The sequence below is a fragment of the Siphateles boraxobius genome, unplaced genomic scaffold, assembly GCF_051911475.1.
Source record: "Siphateles boraxobius isolate OS27281-9 unplaced genomic scaffold, OSU_SipBor_1 13, whole genome shotgun sequence".
In the NCBI taxonomy this organism is placed as follows: Eukaryota; Metazoa; Chordata; class Actinopteri; order Cypriniformes; family Leuciscidae; genus Siphateles; species Siphateles boraxobius.
Window position 1 is genome coordinate 12,099,549 of NW_027508733.1, and position 15,821 is coordinate 12,115,369.

Here is a 15,821-nt window from a genome sequence, read left to right on the forward strand (position 1 = left end):
TTTCCTGCCCAAGCGCTCAAGCTCATCGCGGAGCAGACAGAGACCGCCACAGCCGCAGCGGGCTAGAACAGCTCCCACCGCCTCTCGGCCCGCGCCTCATGCTGACGCTCGACGCCGCTTGCGCTCCCACAACCGCAAGCCGCCTCCTGAGCGACGGGGTCCTCGGCCCAAGATTGTGCTGAACCCTGAGCCTCGAAAGCCGTCCTAGCCACAGGAATGAGAAGAGAGAGTGCGTGTCTCGCAAAAGCCGGACCACTCTCTCTGCAAAAGCTCAAACATTACCCAGTCCCCTTACAGGCGGCTGGAAATGTCCATACAGCAGTCAATGGGCCAGTCACAGAGCTCGCTCACCTGCAAACAAACGCCGTTTTTACGGCGACGCACAGAAAACACAAAAAGAGTCTTTTTCTGCCTGTGTCACTAAGGGTTCACATGTCCACAAAGTGTGCATTCCCAGATACTGTCAAAACAGTGCCAAATTCATTCCCAGCTCAGGCTGCGCGCCCCATGAATGTAGATCACGTGCCTACGGTCATGTACGCACCACTACACACAAGCACTGTTCACACAGTTATGAATTCATCCCCAGTAAAAGCGGGAAACATTATAAAAGTGACGCGTGTGCCTACCACTGTTTATGCACCCCCACTTATAAACACTGTCCTTACAGTGTCAAACACAACCCCAGCTCAGGCTGCGAGTTTTACAGACATAGCGCGCGCTGTTGTAAGCACACACGCGCCCATTCACTCAGCTGCTCAGCGCGCGCCCGCGCCTCTGAGAGCTACGAGCTCAGGCGATTCGCTGGCCGGGTCCCTACGTCACAGCGGCCCGCCCCTAGCCTGTATTCAGCCCATATCTGTACACGCAGCGGCATGGGAAAACATTCCAGATATGCCGAAATTGGTATTGAATATAGTAAAGGACGGATACTCGCTCCAGTTCGTTCGCAGACCACCACGTTTTACGACTGTGGTCGAGACGAAAGTGAGAAAGGAGTGTTCACAGGTTCTACGCACCGAGGTGCGCAAACTAATAGAAAAGGGCGCTGTGGAAACTGTTCCCCCCTCTATGAGCGAGGCAGGTTTTTACAGCCGCTATTTTCTCGTCCCGAAAAAGGATGGTGGTCTCCGCCCCATCCTAGATCTCAGACACCTGAACAAAGCACTAATGATTCGCTCGTTCAGAATGTTAACAACCAAGCATATCCTCGCGCAAGTACGCCCAGGAGATTGGTTTCTCTCAGTGGATCTGAAAGATGCTTACTTTCACATTCCAATAGCGCCTCATCACAGGCCGTTTCTGAGATTCGCTTTCGAGGGACAGTCTTACCAGTACACAGTACTTCTGTTCGGCCTGTCCCTGGCTCCCCGTACATTCACGAAATGTATGGACGCAGCACTTTCCCCCTTGAGACGAAGGGGAGTGCGAATACTGAATTATCTCGACGATTGGCTGGTCCTAGCACAATCAGAGAGTCAGTTAATAACACACCGATCTTGGATTATCAGCCATTTAGAATGCCTGGGTCTAAGAATCAATTTTGCAAAAAGCATACTATCTCCCAGCCAGAGGATTTCTTTCCTGGGAATAGTTCTAGACTCGATGCAAATGACAGCGCGTCTCTCATCAGAGCGCGCGCTCACCATCCGGCGCCTTGCAACATCATTCAGGGCGGGCGCGCGCGCCCCCGTCAAGCGGTTTCAGAGGATGCTCGGTCTCATGGCCTCAGCATCGGCCGTACTCCAGATAGGATTGTTGCATATGCGCCCTCTCCAACGCTGGCTCAAGAGCCGCGTCCCTACTCACGCGTGGCGTTCGGGCCACTTTTTAATCAGAGTGAACCACAGCTGTATAAAAGCCCTGACGCACTGGAAAGCCGCCGACTGGTACCAGTCAGGCGTGAGTCTGGGTGTGAACACAAGGAGAAAGATGATAACGACAGATGCCTCCAAAATAGGTTGGGGGGCCCTTTACGAGGGAAGGCCTGTCTCCGGCTTTTGGTCAAACCCGGAGAAGCGCCTACACATAAACTGTCTGGAGATGAAAGCGGTCGCTTTGGCTCTCAGAGCCCTGCTTCCACATCTAAAAAACGAACACGTCCTGGTCCGAACGGACAACATGACGGTAGTGTCGTACATAAATCGCCAGGGTGGACTCAGGTCGAGCTCCATGCATTCAATGGCCAGGAGACTCATTTTATGGTCCCAGCACAACTTGCGCTCGCTGAGAGCAGCGCATGTGCCAGGCGCCCTGAACCAGGGGGCAGACATGCTATCCAGAGACAAGATTCTCCCAGGAGAATGGGCTCTCAACCCGCTGATGATTCAATGGTTATGGAAAACCTTTGGCAAAGCGGAGATCGATCTCTTCGCCTCCAAGGAGAACGCGCACTGCTCTCTTTTCTTCACGAAGAGCACGGACGCGCTCGCCCAGAGCTGGCCGAGCCGCCCCTTATATGCCTTTCCCCCGATCGCGATGCTGCCACAGGTCATCAGTCGGGTCAGAGAGGAGAAAAACGCAGTGCTTCTGATAGCCCCACTCTGGAAGAACCAAACATGGTTTCCAGATCTGATGCAAATGCAATCTGCACCACGGCCGATTCCACTGAGGCCAGACATCCTCAGTCAGGCCAGCGGGATGATATTTCATCCCCGCCCCGATCTGTGGGCCCTTCATGCATGGCCCCTCAACGGGTTCCCAGGAACCTCACGAGCGGAGCGCTAAAAACCATCGCTGAGACGCGGGCGCCCTCCACGAGACGCTTATATGCCCAGAAATGGAAAGTGTTCAGTGACTGGTGTAATGCCAAGGGCCTGAACCCTGAGACATGCGAGATTACGAACGTACTCGCTTTTCTACAAGGGCTTCTGGAGGCGGGCCGCACCCCCTCCACGCTCAAAGTATATGTGGCGGCCATCACAGCGTCACACGACCCTGTAATGGAACGTCCCTTGGGAAGAAACGACCTAATTATTTGTTTCCTAAGGGGCGCTAGGAGGATGAACCCTTCACGCCCCCCTCAGTGCCGATCTGGGACCTAGCTACTGTCCTAGACGCTCTTAAAGGGCCCCCGTTCGGACCACTCCGAACCGTGCACCTTAAACAGCTCTCGCTCAAGACTGCGCTCTTGCTGGCACTCGCCTCGGTCAAGAGAGTGGGCGACCTGCACGCGCTTTCGACAAGCGCTACCTGCCTAGAATTCAGACCTAACGACTGCAGGGTCGTCCTTAGACCGAAACATGGGTATATTCCTAAAGTGCTCACCACTCCCTTCAGAGCACAGGTTATCTCCCTAACTGCAATATCGTCTCCAGCAGACGAACACGACGCTAATCTACTCTGCCCCGTTAGGGCTCTCAGAGTGTATTTGGAGCGTTCTGCCCTATTCAGACAGACAGAACAACTGTTTGTATGCTTTGGCGGCCGTACGAAAGGTTCCGCCGTTTCAAAGCAGAGAATCTCTCACTGGATAGTTGAGGCTATAGCGCTGGCTTATGAAGCTAAGGGACTTCAATGCCCCTGTGGAGTCAAAGCACACTCCACCAGGAGTGTGGCTTCTTCCTGGGCATGGTCGAGCGGGATACCGATATTTGTGCGGCGGCAGGCTGGGCCTCACCGTCCACATTTATCAGGTTCTACAACCTACAGGTCCCGACATTGCATTCCAATGTACTATCAGCATGATACTAGTTGAACTACGAGTTCGTATCTAGATTATGTATGTGCTTGTGTCACACTGAGCGCCTTCTAGCCGCTCTGTATTTTTCCCACATATAAAGCTCGCCTCTGCCAGCTAGTTGGATGATAACTTTGCTTTTCAGCTCAGGCACCTGCCTCTGACTATCATAAGGCGAAGTTCAGCACGCACAGCGTTTTGCATGGTGTTCCCATAGCGTAAGCTACTTACGCAATAGGAGAGACCTCTCGAAAGGGAACGACTCGGTTACTAACGTAACCTCGGTTCCCTGAGAGGGAACGAGTATTGCCTAAGCTGCCGTGCTTGTGCTTGGTTAGTTCGCTTCAGTCGTTTTACCCTAAAGAACTCTCATGACGGGGCGCCCAATAAATAGCTCTTGGCCACGCCCATCTCGGCGGGCTCTGACGCGCGCGGGCGCGAAGCGCGCTCATTGGTCGCGCATTCAGAGTCGCCCCGTCATTGGTTCGAGCAAGTTGCCGCAGCACAGCCAATGACCGAGCTTCCTTCGTTCATTGCGGTCAGCTGTGCAGCTGCAAAGCGTCTTACATAAAGACTTCAATATTCTCGAGAAAAGGAGTTTTCCAATAGCGTAAGCTACTTACGCAATACTCGTTCCCTCCTCTCAGGGAACCGAGGTTACGTTAGTAACCGAGTCGTTTTTCAGTGTTTTGTTTCAAAACGAAAAACCAAATAACCGTTTTTGGTGTAGGAATCAAAAAACGAAAAACCAATTAAAAACGGCCCGTTTTTCGTTTTTGGCGATCATTTTATCGTTATTCCTTTTTGAACAAAGAATGAAGAGAGCCTTTTTGAACAAAGAATTAAGAGAGTCTTTGAACTTCAGTCAATTTGTTTTTCGTTTATAAACCAAAAACGGAAGTCACGTGGTCTATTCCTTTTTTGGAAGCGAAAGTAACCGGTAACACTTTCAAAATAAAAGTAGGCTAACTATAGTTAGCGAGGTGATTGTAGACTAAAACTGAACTAATGTAACTTTTTTTTAGTACAACTAAAGTAGCACTGGGTGTGAAAAAAACACTTTAGTTAACTGAATTAAAAATTTAAACTAATAAAATAATAACTCTGGCTGTTAGGGAGAATTAAACATTTGTAAGACCATTGGTGACCTGTAACTTCAGATTAAGACACGTGAACTCATTTTATATGTAGCTTAGGATAGCAGGTAGCCTATTTATTTATAAGTTTCTATTATTTAATTCACATTTTAGTTTTGTAACATATTTATAGCCCTTCTTGCTATGTGGAAGCTCAACCAGCAGAGGTCTCTCTACCCCCTTCTGTGTACTGACTCTTTCTGTGGGACAACAGGCAACAAGCGTTTGACCTTTTGACTTGTGTTTATATCAAGAGAAGAGAAGGCAAGCACTGCTACCAACAGAAGCTAATCACTGAGTTTGAAGGGTGTGCAGAACTTCACCTGCCTTCCAGCTCCTCTTTCTATGGCACTATAGCTGCTAAACACTCTCAGCTTCCACCATCTACTGTTACCCCTTCTGTGTCAAAACAAAACTCTTCCAAAACAAATCTATAAAGTTGTATACTTTTTATTTTCTTTTGCATTTTTCTCCAGTGTAATATAGCCTACTTATTTTGTTAGTTAAGTAGATGAAATATTTGTTATGCAGCTGTTAGTTCTCATTAGTTATGTAGACCTACTTGTGTGTGAAACCTAGCATTACTCAGTCAAAAATGATCTCTAGCTGTGGGACTTTCAGATCTTTTAGTGCTTTTTGGGGTTTAATTCTGTTTGATTAACCACCAGGGAAAGGCAGTGCTCTGTACTCTTGGTACTTTTGTAAAGTAAAATAAAAGTGAAGTTAAATCATTTAGTTTTTCTCCCTGGTACTCATCTCAGGACCTTCCAGATATGACCCAATACCTGGAGGATGTGATCCTGTGCACTGTGTGTAGGGTTTAAGGACTGATGATAGTATTAAGACTGGCCCCAGTCACCTACAATCACTCTCTCTTCAAATAAATGCTGGACTGGCAGGACAAAGCAGCAAACCACTCGTTCCTCCGGCATAAATATGTTACAAAACTAAAATATGAATTAAATAATAGAAACTTGTAAATAAATAGGCTACCTGCTATCCTAAGCTACATATAAAATGAGTTCACGTGTCTTAATCTGAAGTTACAGGTCACCAATGGTCTTACAAATGTTTAATTCTCCCTAACAGCCAGAGTTATTATTTTATTAGTTTAATTTTTTTATTTAAGTTAACTAAAGTGTTTTTTTCACACCCAGTGCTACTTTAGTTGTACTAAAAAACGTTATATTAGTTCAGGTTTAGTCTACAATCACCTCGCTAACTATAGTTAGCCTACTTTTATTTTGAAAGCGTTACCGGTTACTTTCGCTTCCAAAAAAGGAATAGACCACGTGACTTCCGTTTTTGGTTTATAAACGAAAAACAAATTGACTGAAGTTCAAAGACTCTCTTAATTCTTTGTTCAAAAAGTAATAACGATAAAATGATCGTCAAAAACGAAAAATGGGCCGTTTTTAATTGGTTTTTCGTTTTTTGATTCCTACACCAAAAACGGTTATTTGGTTTTTCGTTTTGAAACAAAAAAACGGTATTTTCGTTTTATAATTACAAACGTATTACGGATTATCCAGAGATCCCCTGACCATTTTTTTATAAAATAATATAAAAGTTTCAGCATTGCGATTCTATTTGTACACAGACAGTAGCCTAGTAATACGTCTAAACTCTTTCACAAGAATTCACGTTTAAACTTAAACTTATTATTATTACTTGCTCAAGCAAGTGGCAAAACATTTATACATTTATTTTAAGATTTAACACAATTGACAAAAACAGCTCTCTCATATCTTTTCTTTTGCATTTAAATCTTTTTTACAAGAAATATTGCAGTCTCAAAAAAACCTTTGTTTTTCCACCTCCACGAAGAAGTGCATCCATTATGTCACGTTGTTGAGGTAGCGTTACTGTGTAGTTTTCCTTGCCCCGAGCTTAAATGTAAAAAGAAAATGACTGTGAAAAATAGTAGTATAATTTAATTAAATGCATTTAAGGAGAGATTACTATATTTTCATATCAATCCGTGTTCATTTTGACCATGAACCATGCTCTGTCACTAATTCAGCGCGTGCAGCACAGCAGAGATAGACTGCTCGTCGGAAGGCTTAAATCCGAACCAAGTCCAAATAATGGATGTCGCACCGGTCTTTTTCACCAGCTCCTCTGTTTCGATTTCAGCCATGTTTAGGCCTACTCAAGATGACGAATACGATGATGCGTTGAAGCCAGTTGCAGCTCGTGGCTCTAAATTTTGCGGGTAGATTGCGTCAACATGCATTATCGCGATAGAGCAATAGAATTAAAATCTCTATCGTAGGCCAATTTTGTATTGCCCATTACTATCCCGCAGCATCTCCCACAGGATCACCCGGGGGACCCGGTCAAACGCTTTATCCAGATCTACAAAACACATGTAGACTGGATGGGCATACTCCCAAGCCCACTCCAGGATCCTTGTGAGAGTAAAGAGCTGGTCCGTTGTTCCACGGCCAGAACGAAAACCGTATTGTTCCTCTTCAAATCCGAGGTTCGACTATCGGCCGAACCCTCCTTTCCAGCACCTTGGAGTAGACTCTACCAGGGAGGCTGAGAAGTGTGATACCCCTGTAATTGGCACACACTCTCTGGTCCCCCTTTTTGAACAGGGGAACCACCACCCCAGGCTGCCACTCCTTGGGCACTATACCCGACTTCCACGCAATGTTAAAGAGATTTGTAAAACAGATGTGCTATACACAAATCAACTAAACAGATGAAAAAATCAATCTGTCAATTTTACAGTAATTTATCAAGCTTAAATGTCTTAAATAAGTGCCAATAAAGACATGTGATCATTATTATACTGAAAACCTTGAGCTACTCACTTTTGACAGTAACAATGAATCTTTGATACGACGTCCCTCTGCTGCTGCTGGTCTGTAGCTTATAGACTCCAATGTGTTCAGCTGTGGTGTTTGTGATGATCAGAGATCCAGTCTTCTCATCCAGACTCAGTCTGTCTCTGAATCTCCCATCAGCACCATGATATGTAGAGATTTCTCTGGTCTCTCCTTTGATTTCAGCTATGAGATTCTCTTGAGCTCCAAACATCCATCGTACCTGATCATCTTTTTGTATTTCAGCATCAGTCTTCAGAGAGACAGATTCTCCCTCCTTTACTGATACGGTCTTGTCTTCATCTGTCACAACAGCACATAAAAACAGAGAAATTAGGAGTTTTTTAAAACTGGGGATTCTTGCCTTCTCTAAAATGTTGTTATTGCCTTAATAACTGTAACTTAAATTTTCTTTTCTTTCCAATCTCCTTCTGTTATTTTATTGTCTATTAAAATTTCCCATGTTATTTTAATATTATGTAAACCCGTACCCTTAAATTCTTTGAATATATTATTTATTCATCCTATCAAATTATCTACTCTATTAATTTTAATAATTATTCTATTAATAACTAATCAAAGCACAAAAGAGGGTGAATATCATCTAAAAAGTTTTTACTTTCATTTTATCCTTTAACTTCTGTAAAATAGTTTTCTAGAAAATATATATTTTCCACCTATATATGCTTTAAAATTTCTCCATTTCATTGTCTCAATGAATTTGATAAAATCTTATAAGAAATAAGAATCTCGGGAGTACACTCATTTTAATGGTACTTTTTTTTAAAGAGTTGAAATACTTACAGGTTTTACTTTGCTGTTTAGGGATCGTTTCTTCATCTTTCACATCAGTGGCTAGAAACAGGGAAATGAGAAGATTTTAAGTGAGTTTGAAGATGATGATAATGTTTGGTTCAGCAAATGTGCTTTTAATAATCAAGAATTTACAGTAACGTTGTATGTGTTAACATTAGCTCTCATTAATGTGAATTAACAATACATGAAAAATGTATCCATCTACAGTATATAGTTTAATGGTCATGTATACATTTTTAATATTAAATAATATTAGCAGTGTTTAAGTATATATTTTCACCATACTGTTAATGTTACATAATTAATAAAAAAAAAACTATCACCTAAAAATGTCACCTAAAAATTGTGTCATCATTTACTTGACCAAATGTCATTCCAAATATGTTTGAATTTCTTCTGTGGGACACAAAAGAAGATTAATCAAAATCTATCCTTTGGTGTTCCATAGAAAAAAAATAACATTGAAATGACATGAGGGTGAATATATAATTTGTATTTTTGGGTCAGCTATTCATTTAAAGGTGCAGTAAGCGATTTCTGAGAAATACCATTCATATTTGAAAAATCGACACCCAATCAAACGCACCCCTCCTTTCAATGCTCCCCAAACAATGCAACAGCCTGCAACACAGACAACAACTACAGCTTGAGCAAGTATGGAAAAATCAACTGTGATTCAAAAACAACAGCATATCTTGGTTCTGTGGTACAGCAAAAAACAATGTTATTCACACTTCGAGCAGAAACATAGCAACCTCTGTTCATTTCCGGCCATTCCCGCTCTCAAACATTTCTCCAGCGCTGGGAAACCTTTTTCAATATTAAAGCGGGACATAGTTCATAGTTCTTTTTTTAAAGTCGACATTTATGTGATGAAAGACGAGTCGACTAGTCACTGATGCCGTCTTGAATGTACTAATAAGCCTGAACCATAAATAAGCGTTGCCCACAAGGCTATTGCTCTAACAGCTTATTTTTATCAGTTCTTTTGGGTCGTTATATTTCTCACAGATTTCTTCTCATTCTAAATCAGATCCAGATAAAGTAGCACAGAAAAATTACATTTATCTGAATACATTAGTGAGAGAGCGATTGCGTGTGAATTAATTCTACCTGGCAGCATCTCTCTACTAATAGTGTAGCTGTGGGTTTTAGTTACTAAGAAATATATGCTAGAACTTTTCAGTTTCTCAGCTAATTTATTGATAAATCACAGAACAGTGTTGACAACACATTTCTGCACTACTGAATGATTCTGAGTGTGTGCAATCTGCGCGCAATGTGCAAACTATGTGTGTGCGTTACAATGCAGCCTTCTGGAGCGAAGTGATGAGTTTGTGTAAGAAAAATATTACAGTTTTTTTTACAATCGCTATGACAATTCTTTCAATACTTTTAACAAATTTCCTAAACTCTTAACGCACCAACACACCTACAACACACAATTGGCAATACAGTTAATGTCATGCTCAAAATCACACATTGTAAACTAAACTCCAACACTAATTTTCAAAATACAATAATACACTAGCAACAATACACTATGTCTACCAAAACACTGCAAACATGTCTCAAAATCAAATAATTTTTCAAAACACTAACATATATTCTCGTCCAACAGGGAGATTTAGTCAATCATAGCACAATGTCATAAAATCACTCATCACAACATCAGATGGAATTACAGAAACTGCATTATTTTTTATGTATTGTATATTTTATATGTATTGTATTGATCATAGATTGTGTTTTGCACTGCAGTTTCTTTTGAAGCCTCTCTACATTTTTGTTTTGTTGGGTTTAGGTCTTTTGCTGCAGAAATTCAATAAAAAGACCCATCTCAGAGTGCTTTATAGAATGTACAGTTACTGTAATGAAAAAACGAAGACAGAGACAGAATTGCTGCAATAAAGAAAATAAATAAAAATAAATTTATATATTTGCATAATTCAATCAGCTGTTTCTCAGTAACAATAGAATAAAATACAGGGGATATATTTGTGTTTCAATTCACAATATAAACAGCTGCTTACCTTGACTTTAGCCTGTAAGGTTAGGTTTAAAACATGGTGTTTTCTGTTCTGACATTCAGTGTTAAAGCATTGGTAAATTTGCCAGTAAAAATACATTGTTTTGGTCTTGTTTGAGCTTGTGTGTAAAAGAAGTTCAAGCATTTTAAATTTGTGTAAATTGTATGCATTTTGTGTTAAAGCAACAAGAAATGTGTTAATAGTATAGCTTACACAGACGGATGTAGTGCTAACTGTGTTAAGAGTTTAGGAAATTTGTTAAAAGTATTGAAAAAATTGTCATAGTGATAGTAAAAAACTGTAATATTGAACATGTTACAAAGTAAAATTCTAGCGTCTGCCTAAAGCACAACTTAAGTTGGAAGTCGGAAGTAGCGCAGTGCGTCATGGCGTAGCGTAAATATCAGCAGTGCGTCGCATTATTCGCATATGTTGCGCTTTAAACTTAAGTGGAATCCGTATGTTTGTTTGGCCGGAAGCTAGTTATTTTACTTTATAAAGTTTGAAATATTGATATTTTTATTATCAAACTCATCGCTTTGCTTCAGAAGAACTTTATTAACCCACTTTAATGATGGATACATGCACATTTATGGACTTCAAAACAGAAAAGGCCATTCACTGCCAGTACAAAGCTTGGAAGAGCCAGGACATTTTTTAATATAACTCCGAATGTATAAGAAGAATGTCATATACAGCTAGGATGGCTTGAGGGTGAGTAAATCATGGGCTAATTTTCATTTTTGGGTGAACTATCCCTTTAACTGTTTGACTTTCAAGATTTCTTATCCTGTTGGGCCCTCTATAGGCCATGACTAGCGCTAGTCGAAGTCAAGCTTAGGCGTCATGGCTGTGCATTGGCACACACACAGAACATACATCTGGCAAAAATTAACTTAACTGTTTGTTTGGGCGTTGGTTTCAATTTTGAACAGTATTTCTCAGAAATAGCTTGCTTAAAAAATGGCTTATTGCTGAAATATTGATAATTAATACTACTGACCAGATATGATGAGATAAACCAACTCACTTAGTATTAACCGGAAGCATCAAATCATTAAAAAACAAGTGCAGCGCCATCTTAATGGTTTCTGTGTTAAAGTCTGAAAGTAAAAGCCATATGAAGCCACACACAATGACACAAATATAAGTCAGACAGCCCATGTTAAACTCAAAACAGTCACAGCAGTTTAGGGTTTCATGCTTAAAGTTTGTCAAACTTACATTTAGTTCTGTGAGCTTCAAAAGCAGTAGTGCAAACATTACATGAATGTTAACATGCTCGGCCTCTAGAAACACATACAGGCACAATCGAATCGTCTTAATGTAGTTCTGGTCAATGCTGCATTCTAAACAGAAATTAAGTAATTAGTATACTAATATCATGCAGCTCAATATTGGACAATCACATGCTTCATTGATTATTGCACTAAACTAATCACAAACAGAACATGTGCTAAAAAATGCTAAATATCAAAACTACATTAGAACTTTCCGGTCAGACAATAATCGAAGTGTTCTCGCTGTATCAGGTTTAATACTTGCCCGGTTCGGACTTCTGTATAGAGATCTCTTCATCTTGTCAGTCAGCACATAGAAACAGAGAAAATAGGAGATAATATTGAGCAGATGTCAATAACACTGGAGGACTGAGAAGATATGGTGTGATTATTCATGATCATCATCACCATTTTTGAACTTATTTGATAGCTTTATGTGCAGTTTAAAGGACAAGTTCGGTATTTTACACTTAAAGCCCTGTTTTAAGATCGTTTCTGATGAAATAGAACGGTTAAGATTGAAATTTGGACAAATGCTGCTGGCCCGAGAATTTTCGGTTTCTGTATTAGCACACCCCACCTCGACAATGGTTTCATAGGTGCACTAGAAGAATCATTCATAAAACGCATTCAAGTTTAGTTTACAAAGACATGAAACTGATATGTTCACACCAAAATCGCTGCAAAAGATGCATTCCAACAGGTTTTATCGTAGTTTTTGTCCAACTCTATTGACATGTATTGGATGTTCTGTGAGTTACGGTATTACTCCGCCCACGGAGACGGAAATGGGGTTGTTTGTATTCTTTCTGTAGTTATGCAGTTGCGGTATCGTAGGCTACTCTATCCAAACATTGGCAAAGGTGCATTATCGCCACCAACTGGGCTGGAGTGTCTATTATTCAAGCTCTCAACGGAAAGAATGTCCGGTTGTGAGGCGTTTGGAAAAATAGCTCCACAGTTTTACAACGAATGGTAAAACACCTGTTGGAAAGCATGTTTTGCAGCAATTTTTTCTGTGAGCATATCAGTGAACACCCCAGACCACTCAGTGAGTTTCATGTCTTTGTAAACTAAAGTTGAATGTGTTTTATGAATGATTCTTCCAGTGCACCTATGAAACCATTGTGGAGGTTGGGGGTCCTTACACAGAAACCTAAAATTCTCGGAACAGCAGCATTTGTCCAAATTTCAATCTTAACCCTCTGGGGTCCTATGTGTTTTGGGGTCCTGGAGGTGTTCTGGCATGCTCTAACATTTGTGCTTTTTTCAGTTATTTATAAACATGTTAATGGCAAAGGTGTAAATTCACTCTATATAGCACAAACAGGGCTACCATAATATATTAGCAAGATGTATGTACATGTTTGTATTTTTGAGAGAATATTGTTTATGCATGGTTATTGAAAAAACTAAAACTTAAAGTCTCTGAAATAAGGCCACAAAACACATACTAAATATGTGTCCACAAGACTTTTGACTAATGGATGTTCTCGCCTAGGATTTGCTTCAAAATGATCTGAAAATCATCCTTCCAAATCATTCACATAAAATAATACATTGATTTAAATTTAGTAAAACACTTTTTGTTTGGAAAGGCAATATGCGAAATGGGCGTGACTCATGTATAATGCTCTGATTCACACCTGTGAAGACAAAAGACCTGCTTAATGAGCCTGCATAATGAGCTTTTCACAGGTGTGTCACTGAGCCACAAGAAAGAATACAAGGACACAAGAAAAGAAATGTGTATATATACTACAAAATTGGTTCACAGTTGGAAACATCTATAAAAAAATAGTATTTTTCCACTTGTATTTTTGCTTGCAAATTGTATAATATCCAAGGTGAACATTTCTAGTAATTGTGTAGTTAATTCTCATACTGTATTTTCAGAAAGTTTTGGATATGTATCCTCTCCCCAAATTTGTCACTAATAAAACACAATACAAATAATTTGAAGAGAAGGCTTATATTGACCTTTTAAGATTTTGTTTACATCTACCTTGTAAATATATTATTTGCTATTTTATTAAAAAGGTTACAATTACAGCAACAATTAAAATAACAATATTTCAAGTGTAATATTTCTTTGTAAAAACTAAAGTATACATTTTATCATACATATTTCAAAGTTAAGGATTCATTAGTTTGAATAAAGCCTACATTGGAACAAACACTATAATAGCATCCTAGTTGATGACTTTATTTTTGACAAAACAAACATAGCCTAATATATTTAACATTTGAGCAGAAATTGGTGAACAAAAGCTTATTCAATGTGGCAGTAGTCTATAGTTTAGGCTACAGTAAACAGTTAATAATCTATCCAAAAACTAGTCAACGAAATGTTGTCTTTCATATTTCTTCTGTAACATAGGCATATCGTTTGTTGTTTTTATGATAGCCTATATTAGGGCATATAAATATTAATTTGCAGTTTAATACGTTGCTAATACAAAGACATTTTAACGTTATTTCAACATATTTCAGTCGATTTTCACTCATCTCAGTATAGCAATAGGGTTTGGTAAAAACTGTTCAGTTCATTCATTCACACACAGACGCGATTCATATTTAAACAGTCTTTTTGCGGTTTACATACACTATGATATCGCAATTAGAACACTAATAAAAAAAACTTACTTCTCAGATGGATATTTCATATTTCTTTGTAAAAACTAAAGTATACATTTTATCATACATATTTCAAAGTTAAGGATTCATTAGTTTGAATAAAGCCTACATTGGAACAAAGACTATAATAGCATCCTAGTTGATGACTTTATTTTTGACAAAACAAACATAGCCTAATATATAACATTTGAGCAGAAATTGGTGAACAAAAGCTTATTCAATGTGGCAGTAGTCTAGTTTACAGTAAACAGTTAATAATCTATCCTAAACTAGTCGACGAAATGTTGTCTTTCATATTTCGTCTGTAACATAGGCATGTCGTTTTTTATGAGCCTATATTAGGGCATATAAATATTAATTTGCAGTTTAATACGTTGCTAATACAAAGACATTTTAACGTTATTTCAACATATTTCAGTCGATTTTCACTCATCTCAGTATAGCAATAGGGTTTGGTAAAAACTGTTCAGTTCATTCATTCACACACAGACGCGATTCATATTTAAACAGTCTTTTTGCGGTTTACATACACTATGATATCGCAATTAGAACAATAATATAAAAAAACGTACTTATCAGATGGATCCGTTGCTCCTCGAAATGAAAAAAAAACAGTACATGTTCTGAGGTAAATGTCCCAGGATTATTCCTCACACAGCCTCGCAAGAAGAAATAGTAGGCCACATTAATCTGATGATTACATTTGTTGTGTTATCGCGTTTATGAGGGGCGTTGACACTTTGCATGTGTTGCTTCAGATCATTTGCGTTTGAATACCGCGCGCTCTCCGTGGGCGTGTCACATTAGCAGAATAATGAGCTGAGAGAACGATAATGAGATCGGCTGACACCTCTCTCTTTTTTAATAGATTACATTAACAGAGAATATTTATTTTAGTTTTGAATTAGATATTTTAAAAGTACAAATTTAAATGATTATAAAGATATATTGCTCGTGCTTGTGTGAATAGTATTCGCTGAGCTTTGTTTAAGTTTAGAGACGTGCACCAGAAAAAAATTTAACGGAGACAGAGAGGCAGAAAGCACACCCTGTTTATTTTCTTCATTTTACAAAAGCACACGGTTTTGATGTTAATGTGAGTGTACACAAAAAAAAGAAGACCCTCTATAGTTTATAATCATGTGTTGATTTTATTTATATGACCAAAAATGACGGAGTATTTTAAGTCTATGTTGCTGCTATGTGGAAAAAAAACAGCAAAACGCGCCGGCGCGTTTCTCGACCCCAGAGAGTTAACCGTTCGATTTCATCAGAAACGATCTTAAAACAGGTCTTTAAGTGTAAAATACCGAACTTGTTGAAAATATTCCACTTTGCTGCAACGATAAAATATTATTCTTCACACTCAAACTTGCGTAGTGATTCATTGTAAAAACATGCGACAACCA

The 15,821-nt window shown here is 39.8% G+C and overlaps 2 protein-coding genes across 5 annotated transcripts in view; one reads left to right on the forward strand and one right to left on the reverse strand.

The window, feature by feature from the left end:
- Positions 1-15,821, forward strand: part of LOC143735469 (uncharacterized) — a 204,678-nt gene that overhangs the window by 133,846 nt on the left and 55,011 nt on the right. The window lies entirely within an intron of this gene.
- Positions 1-15,821, reverse strand: part of LOC143735405 (uncharacterized) — a 77,916-nt gene that overhangs the window by 53,837 nt on the left and 8,258 nt on the right. For 2 of the 4 annotated variants that reach the window (XR_013203167.1, XM_077225521.1), the window contains 3 exons: positions 12,041-12,073; positions 8,454-8,504; positions 7,638-7,952 (listed from right to left, as the gene is read on the reverse strand). Coding sequence is in view for 3 of the 4 variants with exons in the window: in XM_077225521.1 (XP_077081636.1) it covers positions 7,638-7,952; positions 8,454-8,504; positions 12,041-12,073 (399 nt within the window). In the remaining variant the exon portion in view is untranslated. The remainder of the gene's footprint in view (positions 1-7,637; positions 7,953-8,453; positions 8,505-12,040; positions 12,074-15,821) is intronic. The other 2 variants (XM_077225524.1, XM_077225523.1) reach the window with 1 other exon arrangement.